The 14,673-nt window shown below is 41.8% G+C and overlaps 1 protein-coding gene across 4 annotated transcripts in view; it reads left to right on the forward strand.

The window, feature by feature from the left end:
• The window catches only part of MAN1A2 (mannosidase alpha class 1A member 2), a 79,283-nt gene extending 73,386 nt beyond the window's left edge, over positions 1-5,897 (forward strand). For 2 of the 4 annotated variants that reach the window (XM_084835265.1, XM_084835268.1), the window contains one exon: positions 40-395. In XM_084835265.1, the coding sequence (XP_084691391.1) occupies positions 40-61 (22 nt within the window). In that variant the 3' untranslated portion in view covers positions 62-395. Of the gene's footprint in view, positions 1-39; positions 396-3,111; positions 3,202-4,389 lie in introns of those variants that run through there. The other 2 variants (XM_084835264.1, XM_084835269.1) reach the window with 2 other exon arrangements.
• The last annotated feature ends 8,776 nt before the right edge of the window (positions 5,898-14,673 follow it).

The raw sequence follows: 14,673 nt of genomic DNA on the forward strand, positions 1-14,673 counted from the left end.
GGAGAGGACTGAAAACTGTCATACTTTCCACCCCCACAGCTATGAAAGCAGCTGGAGTTAAACCCTGGATACACTGGACACGAGTCAAGAGAGCGAGAGGGGGAAAGTAGACCATAAACAGAAATCCTGAAAATCCTTTAAAAATCATTCTGAAAAAGCAGTAAGAAGACTCAGGCTAGACCTTACTGTGGACACACCGGGAAACTGTCCCCCTGCGTACGGTCAGACCTGCAACTGGAGAATTGAAGAAGGGGACTAGACCCTACTGCAGCTTGCCAGGTGAATAGCTGCCCAGCGTACGGTCAGATCCCAAAGAAGATCAAACATGCGTATTGTAGTGTTGTAGTGTTAGTAGTGTTGCATTGTGTTTCCTTAATAAGGTGAAAAAGGGGGGTCTGCCCCTGGAAAAAGAAGTTTGTCCCAGTGATTTGCTGATAATTACTGGCTTCACCTGGCTAACATCACGAGAGTAAAACATTTTTGTTTGCCAAGAGGTATACCTGCAAACAGGCTTATTAGCTCTTGCCTAATACCTGTCTGTAGACATCCTGAGAAAATTCAAAAAGATACCATGTTAAAAGTTTATGGTGTAAGTTTAACTTATTCCCAAAATGCTAATTGGGGCGTGGTTGCAAAGATCCTACCCCCTACAGAGTTCACTCTACGCACCCCCATCATTGCTGAAACAAATGCTACGTGTGCACAAATGCTTAATTGTCAAAAATTTTTCCAGAAAATACAAAGCTATCCCTGGCCCCCTTCCACTGTAATAAAATTCAAAACATATCTTTTAATGATGCCCACATACTTTTGCCTCATGGATGGTTTTAGACATGTAATTCCCGCACTTGGTCATTCATTCCTGCCAACTTGTCTGATAACCACCCATGTTGCCTCAGCCGCCAATTGAACTGGTGCCAATTCTTCCCCTGTAGCCTGAAAAAATCCGTCAATGGCAGCCTCGAGCACTCCAACTAACTAAAAATTGTAATAGTCATGTGCAGTTATATTCTGACTCAGAAAAATTGGCCTTAGCAATGTCACTAGTTAGGGTTCCAGGTTTAGCCTTGGCTAATGGTCTAAAGAACAACTGGTTAGCTTGCAGCTTAGCCAAAAGCATAAATGCCACCTCACGAGCATTGTCATTGTTAAATAAAAAGCTGCGTGATCTAAGAGGTGCAGTTCTAGAAAATAAAGCTGGTATAGATTACCTCTTCCTTCTTCATCATTTAAGTTGTGAGACACACCAAAAGCTCTGTTGTTTTAACTTAACTGATAATGGCAATGCTGTAGATGAACAGATCAACAAGCTGCACAATATAGTAGCTTACAAAACAATAAAACAAAACAATTAGCTCAATTAGTTAACCCCTTGGCTTCCAGATCTTAGCTAGCTTAAAAGCATTGTTCATCCTAATTCTACCAGTATTGTTCATAAAAGTTCTGTTATGTCTCTGCGTTCCTTGTCTTATGCGCTGTTTAACCAATCTGTTTTATGTCTCAGCTAGTAAAACTGCTGCCCTCTATGCTCTAATAGCCCAACAAGAGGCTAAGTAATATGTATGTTACAAAAAGCTTTGTATAGTTATCAGTAATGCTATAATTGTAATGAAATTATGCATTTAAGGGGGGAATGTAGCAGCCATATCAGGGGTCAGACTAAGTAGCCTCATGCAGTCTCATGCTTCATGTTCTTGCTGAGCTCTTTCTCCCTTGAATATATTGTTGTAAGCTGACGAGACACAGGAATTCCTTATCTTGTCAAAGGTCATACAGTTGTATATCTTGTTCTCTGCTGTTCTCTTCTGTTCTCTCCTTATCATGGCTACCCTATAACCCAGTTCTTGTATTATAAACAATAGTGCTAAGAGAAGAAATGTTGAGGATTGCAACCCCATGCGGGAGGGGGAGGAGGAGCCGTTTCATATGTGTCACAATGTCTATAAAACCAATGTGCTAATGTAAATCGGGGCTTCTGGCTCTTTGGAAATGATTCCAGCCTTAAGCCCGCGCGTTAAATAAAGAATCTCTTTTTCCTTCACTCCGTGGTCTCTCTGACTCTGGGTTCTGCAACACTGGAAGGTGAACCTCCGCCCCAGTCCCAAGTCCCTTGCAGACAGAAACAGGTTTTCCTCTAGAATTGCCCTGTATTTGGCTCTGTCCATCTTGCCTTTAATCCTGATCAGTCTCCCAGTCCCTGCCAATGAAGGGCATCCCCACAATATGATGCTTCCGCCACCGTGCTTCACTGTGGGGATGGTGTTCTTAGGGCGATGAGCACTGTTGGCTTTGCGCCACACATAGCATTTTGCAGTAAGGCCAAAAAGTTCAATTTTGGTCTCATCATACCAGAGAACCTTTTTCCACATGTTTGCTGTGTCTCCCACATGCCTTTTGGTAAAATCCAAACAGGATTTGGTATGGGTTGTTTCCAGCAATGGCTTTCTTCTTCCCACTCTTCCATAAAGCCCAGCTTTGTGGAGCATCCGGGTGATAGTTTCTCCCCTCTCAGCTGTGGATCGCTCCAGCTCCTTCAGAGTTACCACTGGCCTCTTGGTTCCTTCTCTGCCTAATGCCCTCCTTACCTGGTCACTGAGTTTTTGTGGATGGCCTTCTCTAGGCAGCGTCTCGTTTGTGCCATATACTTTCCATTTTGGAATAATGGATTTAACTGTGCTCCAGGGGAAGTTCATAGTTGGGATACTTTGTTATAACCCAACCCTGATTGGTGCTTCTCCAGAACTTCATCCCGGACTTCTTCTAATAGCTCCTTGGTTTTTGTGATGCTGTTTGTTTAGATATGCTCTCCAACAAACTCTGGGGCCTTCCAGAAACAGGTGTATTTAATCTGAGATCATATGACACTTGAATTGCACACAGGTAGACTCCATTCAGTGAATTATGTGACTTCTGAAGGCAGTTGGTTGCACCAGAGCTTATTCAGGGGTGTCACATTAAAGGGGGTGAATACTTAGGCAATCCAGACTTTTCAGTTTTTCATTTGTAAATCATTTTGTAGAATATGTAGATTTTTCCCCCCACTTCGACATTATGGACTATTTTTTGTAGATCAGTGATAAGAAATCCTAATTAAATCCATTTTAATTCTAGGTGGTAACACAACAAAATGTAGAAAACTCAAGAGGGCGTGAATACTTCCTCAAGGCACTGTATGGGAGGAGACGATCCCTCAGATAACTTGGCCCCAAGCCATTTAAGGCTTTGAATGTTAATACCAGCACTTTGAATCAGGCCCAGACATGGGCTGGCAGCCAGTACAGCTGGAAAAGCACTGTTTCTCTCCTAGCAAAGGTAATCCCATAGGATGACCAAGGCAATTTCCATTCCATAGCCAGGCCTGAAGCCCACTTGAAATGGATCTAGATAATCCGTTTCATTCAAGAGTGCCTGGAATTGCCCTGCGGCTCAAGTACCTTGCCCAGGAAGGGGATGTTCGCTACTGGCCTATAGTTGTTAACTTCCTCCAGGTCCAGGTTAGGCTTTTGCAGGATTGGCCTAATTACCGCCACTTTTAAAGACGGCAGCACGACTCCCTCTGTCAAGGAGGAATTTACAACCTCCTGGACCCGGCCGGATATCCCGTTCTTATTTGATGTGATAAGCTATGAAGAGCAAGGGTTGAGCACATAGGTGGTTGACCAGACTTATCTCAGATCCCCATATTTTCTAATTAAAGCACCAGCAACATGCTATAGTTGGGGGAAAAAACTGAAACAAAGGGGGGCTATTTCCATCTAATAACTCACCAATTTCTTCCAAGTTCAGAAATACAGCATTATTAAACATGTTCATATTTGAGACCATTCCAGAATGTGTCCAAATGAAGATATCACTCAAGCTGTTACCTTACTGTGATAGTTTTGTTCATTATACAGAACAGAAGTCAAAGATGATAATCTATGGCTCAACTTAAATTCATATTTTATATTTTACAGCAGTATAATAGCTTTCTAAAAAATCCAAATTAGATTATGAAAAAATGTATTTGAACTAGAATTTGTTAACTGTTAAAATAGTTCCACAAGTTAATTAGGCAGCAGATTTGGAATTATGTTTTTTAAAGCAAGCACTAGCAAACATTTTTGAATGGCAGGCATCGTCATCGAAGAAGCATTCCTTCCTATATAAGAAAAGGGGGAATGCATCTTCACAGGCCTGGTCATCTAAAATGTTGCCTTCAGAAATGTGGCTTGTCATATGCAAATTTATGCACATTTAATTGATTAAGTGATTGGCTGCAGTTTCTTTAATCAGGTTATATACCTACTTTAAACCAGATAATCCATAATTAGTTTGAAGTTATCTTGTTTAGACCAGACGTGGTGTCAAACTTTCTGTTGCTCACTTGGGCTTTCTCTGTCTTCGCAGGTATTTGTATTTGCTGTTCTCCAGGGATGATCTCCTACCTTTGGATCACTGGGTTTTTAACACAGAAGCTCATCCCCTGCCTGTTTTACATCTAGCCAACACAACACTTTCAGGAAATCCTGCATATCGATAGAGGCTATTCCAGGACAAGGATAAAATACTTTATTTTAGCTGTGTTTTGTTTACATGGACCACATCAGACTTAAGCCTTGAGGGAAGACTGATGTGAGTTTAATTAATCAAGAACATTGAATCAAGAGAGAGGATCAAAACTGCACTCTTAAGCATGTAGATAAATTTTAAAATTCCATTTTATACATGACCAAAACAATCTAGTGCAGTGTGTGTCAGTAAGAGACCTTGTATATTTGCAACTGAGAAGGTGGAACATGGTGTTTAAGGATTCCAAGGCTAAGGGAACATACTTCCTGCCCAATTACAGGAGTGAGCTAAAACTGGTACTCTTGATCTTTGTAGTGATCTGTCTCCTGCTCAGATGATGTGGATTCCTGATATTTTGTCCTTTGCTTTTTCTTTCGGTGATGGCATGAGCAAAACAATGACAGGCAACAAAAGTGCACTAATAGCACCCAGATTTGAAGCTGCTCTACTTGTTTTGAATTTTCTACTCTTCATCAGTCTGTCCAGACTGGCAGCCATTCCCAGTGCCTCTGAGACCCTTGCCTCATTATTATTAATAATAATAAAATAATAATAATTAAAATAATAATTATCAGCCATGTGTTCTTGTTCATCAGTAAATGGGATATGGAAAGGATCAGCACCTCCATCTGTCATTTTAGGATTTGGAAAGCTTCATTCACTGCAGAGTTGTTCTTTAAACCATCATGACGAAATTACCCAATGCTGTCTACCACTTGGTCAAGATTCCTTCAGCTAAGCTGCAATAACTTTGTCTATGAAGCCTGGAGTTTCATTCAGATCTCACTCTTTTTATTTGTACAGTATTCAAAAATTGAAGAACTGCCTTGTAAGGGGTGGTTTTTTTACCAATCTTAAGTCCTCTGAGTAGGACTTACCTGAGTGTAATACTGGTTGTTTCTGGATCTTTTGTAAAAGCTGGAGTCTGAGGAGGAGCTGTCAATCTTCATATACACAATAGAAATCCTCCCATTTGATCTCCAGGTAACTGGAAACATGACACCTATTGGTATCTGTCATATTAGAGTACAGATCAATAGGAATTTGAAAGTGGTTTTTACTTTGCAGTGCATCCTTATCATTACTAGATGCTGTTGACAACAATTTGGGTTAGAAACTGCTTTGATTTATAAAAATGGACTTGTCAGCTTCAATTAAAGAGAAGTTTTGGGCATCTGTTTTTCTGAGCAGGATATTTAAACGTTTCATGTGAATATTGTTCATGTTTATTAGAATCTGATTTCCTGGTGAATACAGATAACAAACCTTTATTTTTTGTTGGTATGCATACCTTTTAAAAAGAGTGCTGAAATCCAAAAGTCTGATTAAAAATAACTTGTATTGACCAAGTTATCCTGTTGGGACCTTACCATGCCTCAAGGACATAACAGATCTGCAACTCAGCAAACCATTTAACTAGGTAACTGTTAACAAACCCATGATCCAATTGTAGCGAAATCTACATTAAATGTATTTTGCATATTGCAGTACATATGCTGGAGATCACTGTACCAGTTTGCAGTGGCACATTATCCACAGCTGGGGATCTGTCTGGCGAGGATCATGCTGCATTCTAATATGAAATCCAGTATCTTGTGAATGCTTCGAGCCCACATAGTTTCAGAGATAAACCCCAAAAACATATTGGGAGTATGTATGGAATACGTAGAAGATAATCTAGGTGGAATTTCAGGCTTCAGGAGGTTGAGATTTCCTCAGCACAGCTACCAGACACACCCATGGCCTCTAGCCCATGTTTTACTGTCCCTCCAGATCTGTTTTTCACATTTCTAAACCCCACCTTTTTCCTCCCGTTTTCCTTTCCCAGCCCCTCAATAAACTCAGAATTCTAAATTCTGCATGAAAAAACAAGTAAAATATCTCAATAACAGCATGTACAATTTTAAATAATTTAGTCCAAGTTCTTTCAATTCTACAGTCCAGGTGTAGAAATTGATATATTTACCACAGAAGTCTAGAGTTATTGTGTTTGGTACAGGGTGGAAAAATGAAACTGTCTCCAGAAGCTACCGTTATTGCTTTTATTGCTCTTAATTTGGAGTATTCACATGGAAACTGGTGGAAAAACTCTTCATGATGTCCAAAGTGTTTTGCTGAAAAATAATATACAAGGGGTGGCTAAAATGGTTCTCAACCTAAAAAACCAACCTAATTGAGTTGGGTTTGGAATTAAACTGAATATTTTTCAGCTACCTCATGCATATGGAAACAGTGCATAGAACATATAGTCTTGGATCCTTGTGCTTAGAAGTACATTACTGCTAAATTTGTCTTCCCCTTGGATATTAATGTGCAGACTAATATCTTTTCCTTTTCCATTTTGGAGTAGAGCTACACATTACAACAACACAATGTTATGTCTAGGAATATTTATAGGGATGATCTGATCTTGTTTGTGGAGTAGCCCTGATGGTGCTAGTGATCTATTGTCCTTCCATTCTCCCCCTTCAAAAAAAATTCAGACTACTGTGCATGCAGTTTGCCACAGTTTCCAGTTTGCTTCTTTCCCCCTCCCCCTTACTGGTTACCAGGATGCATGAGTGCATTGATTAAAAAAGGTGGGCAGTAGTTCTCTGGGCTACTTGCAGTAAGTAACAACTAACAGGTTCTTCTCTTCCCCTCCCCCACGCCCCCACCCCACAGTTTTCTGAATCAGGGTGCTGAAACTAAGAAAGCTTGAAGGAAACTAGGAGTGGATTTTTATGTGAAAGGACTATGATCTCAGATCTGGTACTGAAAACAAATTCCTGGGCTAAGTTATGTGCTATGAGGGTCCTTGTTCCTTAATTGCAAGTATATGTCCACCCTCCCACAGCACTACTTTGCGCTGGCCTTAGAATGGATTCTGTTTTTTGGGTTTTTTTAAGATCCCACAAGGCTGATCTGTCTACCCCTGGATAAAAACATGTGCAAAAAGGAATACTGATGTGATGGCTATACGTACACAATGTCCATTTATGAAATCACAGTACAAAAAGGAATCCTGAAGTGACTGTGGATCACATCTACATTCCTTTTTGCATTGTGTATTAATGTGCTCACATGCATAGATAATTTGTAAAGAGGGTGGGGGAAAGAGAAGACGAAAAAAGACACAAACAACTGCAGCAAAATATGCATACACGCATTCAAAAATTAATATTAGACATTCTTCAGGTTAAACTAGCCGTCAGCGCATGTAGGGCAGAGCCAACCTATGAAACAAACAAACCTACTGGACATCCACTCAGGGCCAGCATTGTTGGGCACCTGCTGGGGCTGACATCCCTTCAGGGGCCCACTGCCATCCCCAGAACTCCCTGACCATGCTACATGTTGCTGTCATCTGTTCACCTGCCCCCTCCAAGTGAGGGAACATGAATAAGGAGAAGGAACAGCAGATAAGCTGCCTCCACTCACTTTACCGTCTCCCACTAGGCAGTAATGTAGATTAGTCCTAAGGGGCAGGGCAAGTGAATGAGTAGCAGCAATAATGAAGAAGAGGTGGGGCTACTTAGGGAGTGGATGATCTTGGGGGCCTTTTGCCTAAGAGCCCCCCTCCTTCAAAAATGCCTGGAGCTGACAATGCCTCTGTTTATCTTTAACCACAGTGTGGTTCCCCACCTCCACCACCAGCAGTCAGTGACATGGAATGGGGACAGGGAAGCACTATGTCATGACATTGTAACATGTTAGAGGGACATGAAGAGAAGACAAAGGGATACCATTTTCAGCAGTATCCCCATGTCTGTCACAATACCTGGTTTGTATGTAACACTAACCATGCTATTCAGTGTTTGCCTGGCAGATGATCAAACAAACCATAGTTTGTTTTTTCAATCCCTGGGTTGTTAATGTCCTCTGGCCATGCCCTTGCTGTATCCCAAATACCTTTGCAATAGTACTGGCATGTAGAGCGGCTGGGTTTATTTCCCACTCTTGCCCACTGCCTCTGTAGCCTGAGGGGGAAAAAACACGAACAATTCATATTTCTGGGTGCAGCATAATGACAACCCATGGGTTAAACAACCCAAAGGTCACAACACAACAAACCACGGGTTCTTTTCCTGGGTTGCTTGTGGTTAACCATGGTTTGTTAGCATGCCTGGGTTCACACATCACAACAACCCATGGGTTAAATAAATCAGGGGTTAGCATTATGTGTGAATTAGGGCAATGCGTAGTTATACCCTAAAATGTCTGTACTCAAAGTCAATGAAAAAAAATGTTTTGCTCCAAAGTTGAGACTTGAAGGGGAAGAGTCTGAAGAAGACCTATAGTGAGCTCTCCTATGGTACAGGTAAATCTATTGCTTTAGTTGACATCACAAAAACAAAAGTTGTAGTTAAAAATAATTACTACTATAATTAATAGCCACTCAAGTTAATTCTGACTTGCATGACTATAATTCTGACTTGCATGACTATTTACTAGAAACCAGAAGCTGAATGAAATTGCTACAATTGCTTTCCTAGCATCATTAAAACTAATTATCTAATTAGTATTTAATGACTTTGGGCAAGTACTTTTGTTCCATTTTAAAGGAGTGGTTTAAAATTAGATTTTCCACTCGTGCTATAATTGCTAGTAATTTGAGCTTTGCCCTTGGTTACTTTGTTCAGTCCTCATTTGCATCAGGAGGCGTGAGAGGGAAGCACTGTAATCCCTCCAAGTTCATTCTTACGCTTCTGAACATACAAAACATAAAATACTTGCCCGAATTATATTCAGAGTTCAGTGACAGAATGATTTCAAGCCAGAAGAGTCCAAACTCCTCATGCCCGCTGATGCTTGCTTTCCCATTGCTGTGGCTTGAGTTACAAAACTGCTCACACTAATTTCTTGTTCCTTTTCCAAAATTAAAATAAACTGAGGGATGAATGCATACCCTGTTACTTTCAGATGATGCGTGTAGTTGTCACCTGATAATGTAAACATGCAAAAGTATCTGCATCAAGTCAGCACAGATTGACTGGGACCATATCTATGATAAGAAGTACATAATTATAATGATTGTTTAAACAATGTATTGTGCTAGCTATTGTAGACTCACTGCAACAGCAGTAGATAATTGTATTGAGTTCTTGTTTTACAGAAGAAAACAGTACTGCGGACATCCTACATAACATTGCTGTAGGCTTTTTAAATGACATTTTGCATTTTGTTATTTACAAACCCTAAATTCTAACCAAACATGCAGTAATAGCTAATCCCATATTTTTATAATGTGCCCACTCCCCATCCCCAAAGCAACTCCTGAAAATCTACTACTTACATGTCTTTCTATGGAATATCCCAGAGCGTATGGTTTATTATGGCTAGTTCATGCATGCACGTACATCACTTTTTTTTCTGCATGAGGCTACTGTGCACTTGTTGACTGGCAGATGAATATATGATTCAATTTTATATAGAAAAGTATTGTTTGAGATTATGTGAGGTGAGATGCAAGTGCTCTGTGTGATGTAATATCTCTGATGGCACACTTATGTGTACAAATCACCACTTGGTCTTGCAGTCGTAAAATTCTGCACACGCAAATGTGAACCAGGCCTTACAGGTCAGTACTATGCATGTTTACTTGGAAGTAAGTCCTATTGTGTTTAGGATGGTGCTTTAGTGTCTGGGCTGTGAGAACAGATGTGCAGTCTTTTTCCTATGCTAGACCAAGAACACAAAGTAATTTAAACACCACATATTCTGTCATCCATTTGGGCTACACACACACACGCACACACACACACACGGTAGATGTTACCTAAACAAAGAAACAGGTGCCCCAGCTGTTTTTTAAATCACTCTTGATCATCCAGTGGTAAAAGTTAGTAGGCTAGATGTTTGTTTCAACAGGAATGTGCTTTTCCTACTTCTTTATATTTAGCTGGTTGGAAGAATTTATGCACCCCCTCCCCTCAGCAACTTTCCTGTATGTTTAAAAGGCATAAATATATTGGGCATAATCCATTTAAGGGCCCAGTCAGCAGAGGGGTAGGTTAATGCTGTGTTCAGGCACTCTATATACATAATACTCTTTGGATTGCTTGTGTAACTCACAGTTACTTTTCACACCATAAAAAATGGGGAGATAACAGGACAATTAAAAGTCTAGTCTTTCATGTATCCTGTTGGTGAGTATTTTTAGCACATGTGTTTTGGATTGCCATTACTGATTAAATAATATTGGTCCTGGCTCACTCTTACGACTGAGATGTCAAGCTATATTTGTGCAGTTTTTGACAAGCACTGGCCTCAACTTGATCTACAGTGCAATCCTATACATGTCTACTCAGAAGTAAATCCCACTGAGTTCAAAAGAGCTTACGCCCAGGTAACTAGGACTCTTGGTGGATCTACTTTTAAACACTGTTATTCATAGTGGAGATTGGCCGGTCATCCTGCTTCTATTTCACTTCCTAAACTTTATATTTTTCTTCTGAAATATTAAAAAGGCAAGAATCAGACTTGTGAACTGGGAAACGTTTTGCTGCTTCTGACCTGACATCCTGCATATGTAATTTTTAAAGGTTTAAAAATATTGTATATAAAAATAAAGAATGTCTTTAAAAGAAAATGTTTGCTCTGACCGTCTGCTTTTTTGAATAGGATATGGCAATACAGATGTGGGCAGTGGGCGGGATTGGCTTCATTCAGTTAGTAGAGTAACTCGCTGTGTTCTGCCATGCTGAAATTTCCCTAAGATGCATAAATCTCTCAGAGGCATCATCCACAAGATGTTCTCATTGCAAATTCCCTTGAATCAGATCTGACTCCCCTTTCGTGGTTGCCCTTCCGTGGTGCCTCAAATCAGTCACTGCTGCTTGCCATGGCTGCCTCTAATAATTTGACACGGGTTGACTGGTCAAGTGGACACCCCTCATTTCAATTAGATGTGAAGGCCCAGAGAAAACGGGGGGGGGGTACCCTTACACTAGCACAGTGTGATTTACATTAGTGCTTGCGGCACACTGGATACTGCCCTATGCTCCCTAAGCACATGTATCTTAGTTTTTGCCATCTGAGAAGTAGGAGAAAATAGACAGAATCCACAACTTATGTGCTAAACTAAAGAAACACAAAGTATCATATAGTCACAGTATTAAAGACTAGCAGCATATTTGCATATTGAATAGTGGCCTTAATCCTGTGGCCATATGTTCAGACTACAAAGAACACAGTTTTTTGTTAGAATCGTTTTTATTGTTGTTATATACATTTATTTAACTGAAATGACTCCTTTTCCTATTTATTAGAAACTCAGCAGAAGACTGGAAGTGAAGCCTTAAGTTGATCCCTGTTGTTACTTATTTTAAAGAGACAATTGGATCTGCTACAAAATGTCACAGTAAGGAGTGCTCCCATTCAGGGGTCCACCCAGCCATGCCCTTTTCCAGAGTACTAAAGTTCTGTACTTTTGCCAACTTTGGAGGTTCCCCAAGCCTGCTGACACCTCCCTCTGATGTATGCATGGTACCATTTTGGCTACATAAGAACTGGCACACGGAATAAATTGGCTATTAGTATACAGGATATTCTCATGGTGGCTCTATATGGCAGTATGTGGCATTCGAAGGAAGGATTGTGTTGAGCTGGTCCTACAGTTACTCCAGTTTAATGAACTTACTGAAATTCCTTAACACACTTTTACTGCTGTGGGTAGGGATGACCGTCTAGCATCTGAGCATGACCACTCAGTAAGTAGGAACTGAGTGTCAAAAGGCAATCTCCTAGTTCGTGCCTCATTTCCCCAGGCCTTTTAGTTCTTCAGTCTTGTTTTTAAATGTATGTTGTGTTTTTAGAACTTTCCCTGGTTTTTAGGCAAATGAGCAGTGCGATCTTTCTAAAAACTACTGCTGCCCTAGACTCAAAGTCAAAGGACTGTGTGCACTGAGAGAGAAATTAAGATAAGCAAAGACTAAAATATGAATAATTAGGGCCAGCTTTCTCCCTTCTCACTGTGTCTGCTAGTCAGTGGTTAGATGGCCATAGGATAGGTCGGTTTCTGGGAACCGACCTCGGAGCACGCACTCTGAGCACCCCCTCCCGCACTGCCTCATAGGCAGCACAGAACACCCTTGTGCTCCGCGCTCGGAAGAGGAGCACAGAGCGACCAAAACGGGGCGTTCCTGGGGGCGTGCTGGGGCAGAGAAGTTGGAAATGCTGCCACGACACATCCTATGTGTCATCGGGCTGCTGCTTCCCGCGCTCCGAGGTCCCACGGCTTTGTTGTTGTTTGGTCGTTCAGTCGTGTCCGACTCTTCATGACCCCACGGACCACAGCACGCCAGGCCTTCCTGTCCTGCGCTCTCTCCCGGAGCGTGCTCAAGTCCATACTCAATGCATCCGTGAGGCTATCTAGCCATCTCATCCTCTGCCGTCCCCTTCTCCTTTTGCCTTCAGTCTTTCCCAGCATCAGGGTCTTTTCCAGGGAGTTTTCTCTTCGCATTAGGTGGCCAAAATATTTGAGCTTCAGCTTCAGTATCTGTCCTTCCAATGAGCAGTCAGGGTTGATTTGCTGTTTAGCTGCGAAAGCCGGGTGGGGGTGAGCAAGGAGGAGATCTGCTCCTCACCAGTTCTCCCACCCTGCATGGGCTAGGTGGTCGCCCCCACGCTCAGAGGCAACTATTGACCCAGATAGGATGGCTCCCTTCATCTATCAGGTGACACTTTTCAGTCAAAGCTTCGGGCAAAAGCAACTCCTGCACGAAACAGTCAAACTCACAATATGTCTTGATGGATTTGCTGAGCAGGGCTCGTAGAGCTGTCTCAGGCAATGAGGTGATGTTGGTCGATAGACCGGTAGTGCCTGCTGTTCACAGACATTTTATTAGGAGGGGAAAAGGGAAGGTTTTTATTTTTAAAAGGGGCATTGAAGAGGGATGATGTAAAAGCCAGAACAGAATGGAATGGGCTGGAACGCCCCTTTATTTAAACAAACTATGCCAAACGGGATGGCATGTGTTAGAGACACCTGAGAACAATATTTTAGGACAGACACCCTTGAAAAAGTAATCATTAACCCCATAATGCTCAGAACACATCTGGAACAGAATGGGATGGCCTGAACAGCCACTTCCAAATCAGCCAAATTCACCAGTCACACATAACTACATACAACTGATGCAACAAGCCACAACACTTGCGCAGAAACCACGTTTAGGTACCCATTCCAGGCAATAGTTTGCATTCTTGAAAAAGGGCCCAGAACAGCCACTTCCAAGTGAGACAGATCAACTAAATTCACCAGTCACACATGACTGTATGGGAAAGATACAATACGCCATAACACTTCTGCAGAAACCACGTTTGGATATCGGTTCTGGGCAATAGTCAACATTCTCAAAAAACAGCCCCGAACATAGAATCATAGAATAGTAGGGTTGGAAGGGGCCTACAAGGCCATTGAGTCCAACCCCTCGCCCAATGCAGGAATCCAAGTCAGAGCATCCCTGACAGATTGCTGTCCAGCCTCGTCTTGAACCTTGGCTGTCCAGCCTCATCTTGAGTCCAATTCTGAGTCCAATTCTGTAGCCAACTGTGGATCCACTGGATCGTTGTTTCATCTAGGCCACTTTGAGCTAGTTTGCTCATCAGGATATCATGGGGCACTTTGTCAAAAGCTTTTGCTGAAGTCGAGGTATATTATGTCCACAGCATTCCCACAATCCACAAATGGGGTTACTTGATCAAAAAATGAGATCAGATTCGTCTGGCAGGATTTGTTCTTGACAAATTCATCTTGACTTTGAGTAATTACTGCATTCATAGAATCATAGAATAGTAGGGTTGGAAGGGGCCTACAAGACCATTGAGTCCAACCCCCTGCTCAATGAGGGATCCAACTCAGAGCATCCCTGACAGATGGCTGTCCAGCCTCATCTTGAACGCCTCCAGTGTGGGAGAGCCCACCACCTCCCTAGGTAATTGGTTCCATTGTCGTATTGCTCTAACAGTCAGGAAGTTTTTCCTGATGTTCAGCCGGAATCTGGCTTCCTGTCACTTGAGCCCATTGTTCTGTGCCCTGCACTCTGGGATGATCAAGAAGAGATCCTGGCTTTCCTCTCTGTGACAACCTTTCAAGTACTTGAAGAGCGCTACTATATCTCCCCTCAGTCTTCTCTTCTC

This window comes from Heloderma suspectum, chromosome 2 (assembly GCF_057233095.1).
Source record: "Heloderma suspectum isolate Gila_16-S chromosome 2, 16-S_ref, whole genome shotgun sequence".
NCBI classification, from domain to species: Eukaryota; Metazoa; Chordata; class Lepidosauria; order Squamata; family Helodermatidae; genus Heloderma; species Heloderma suspectum.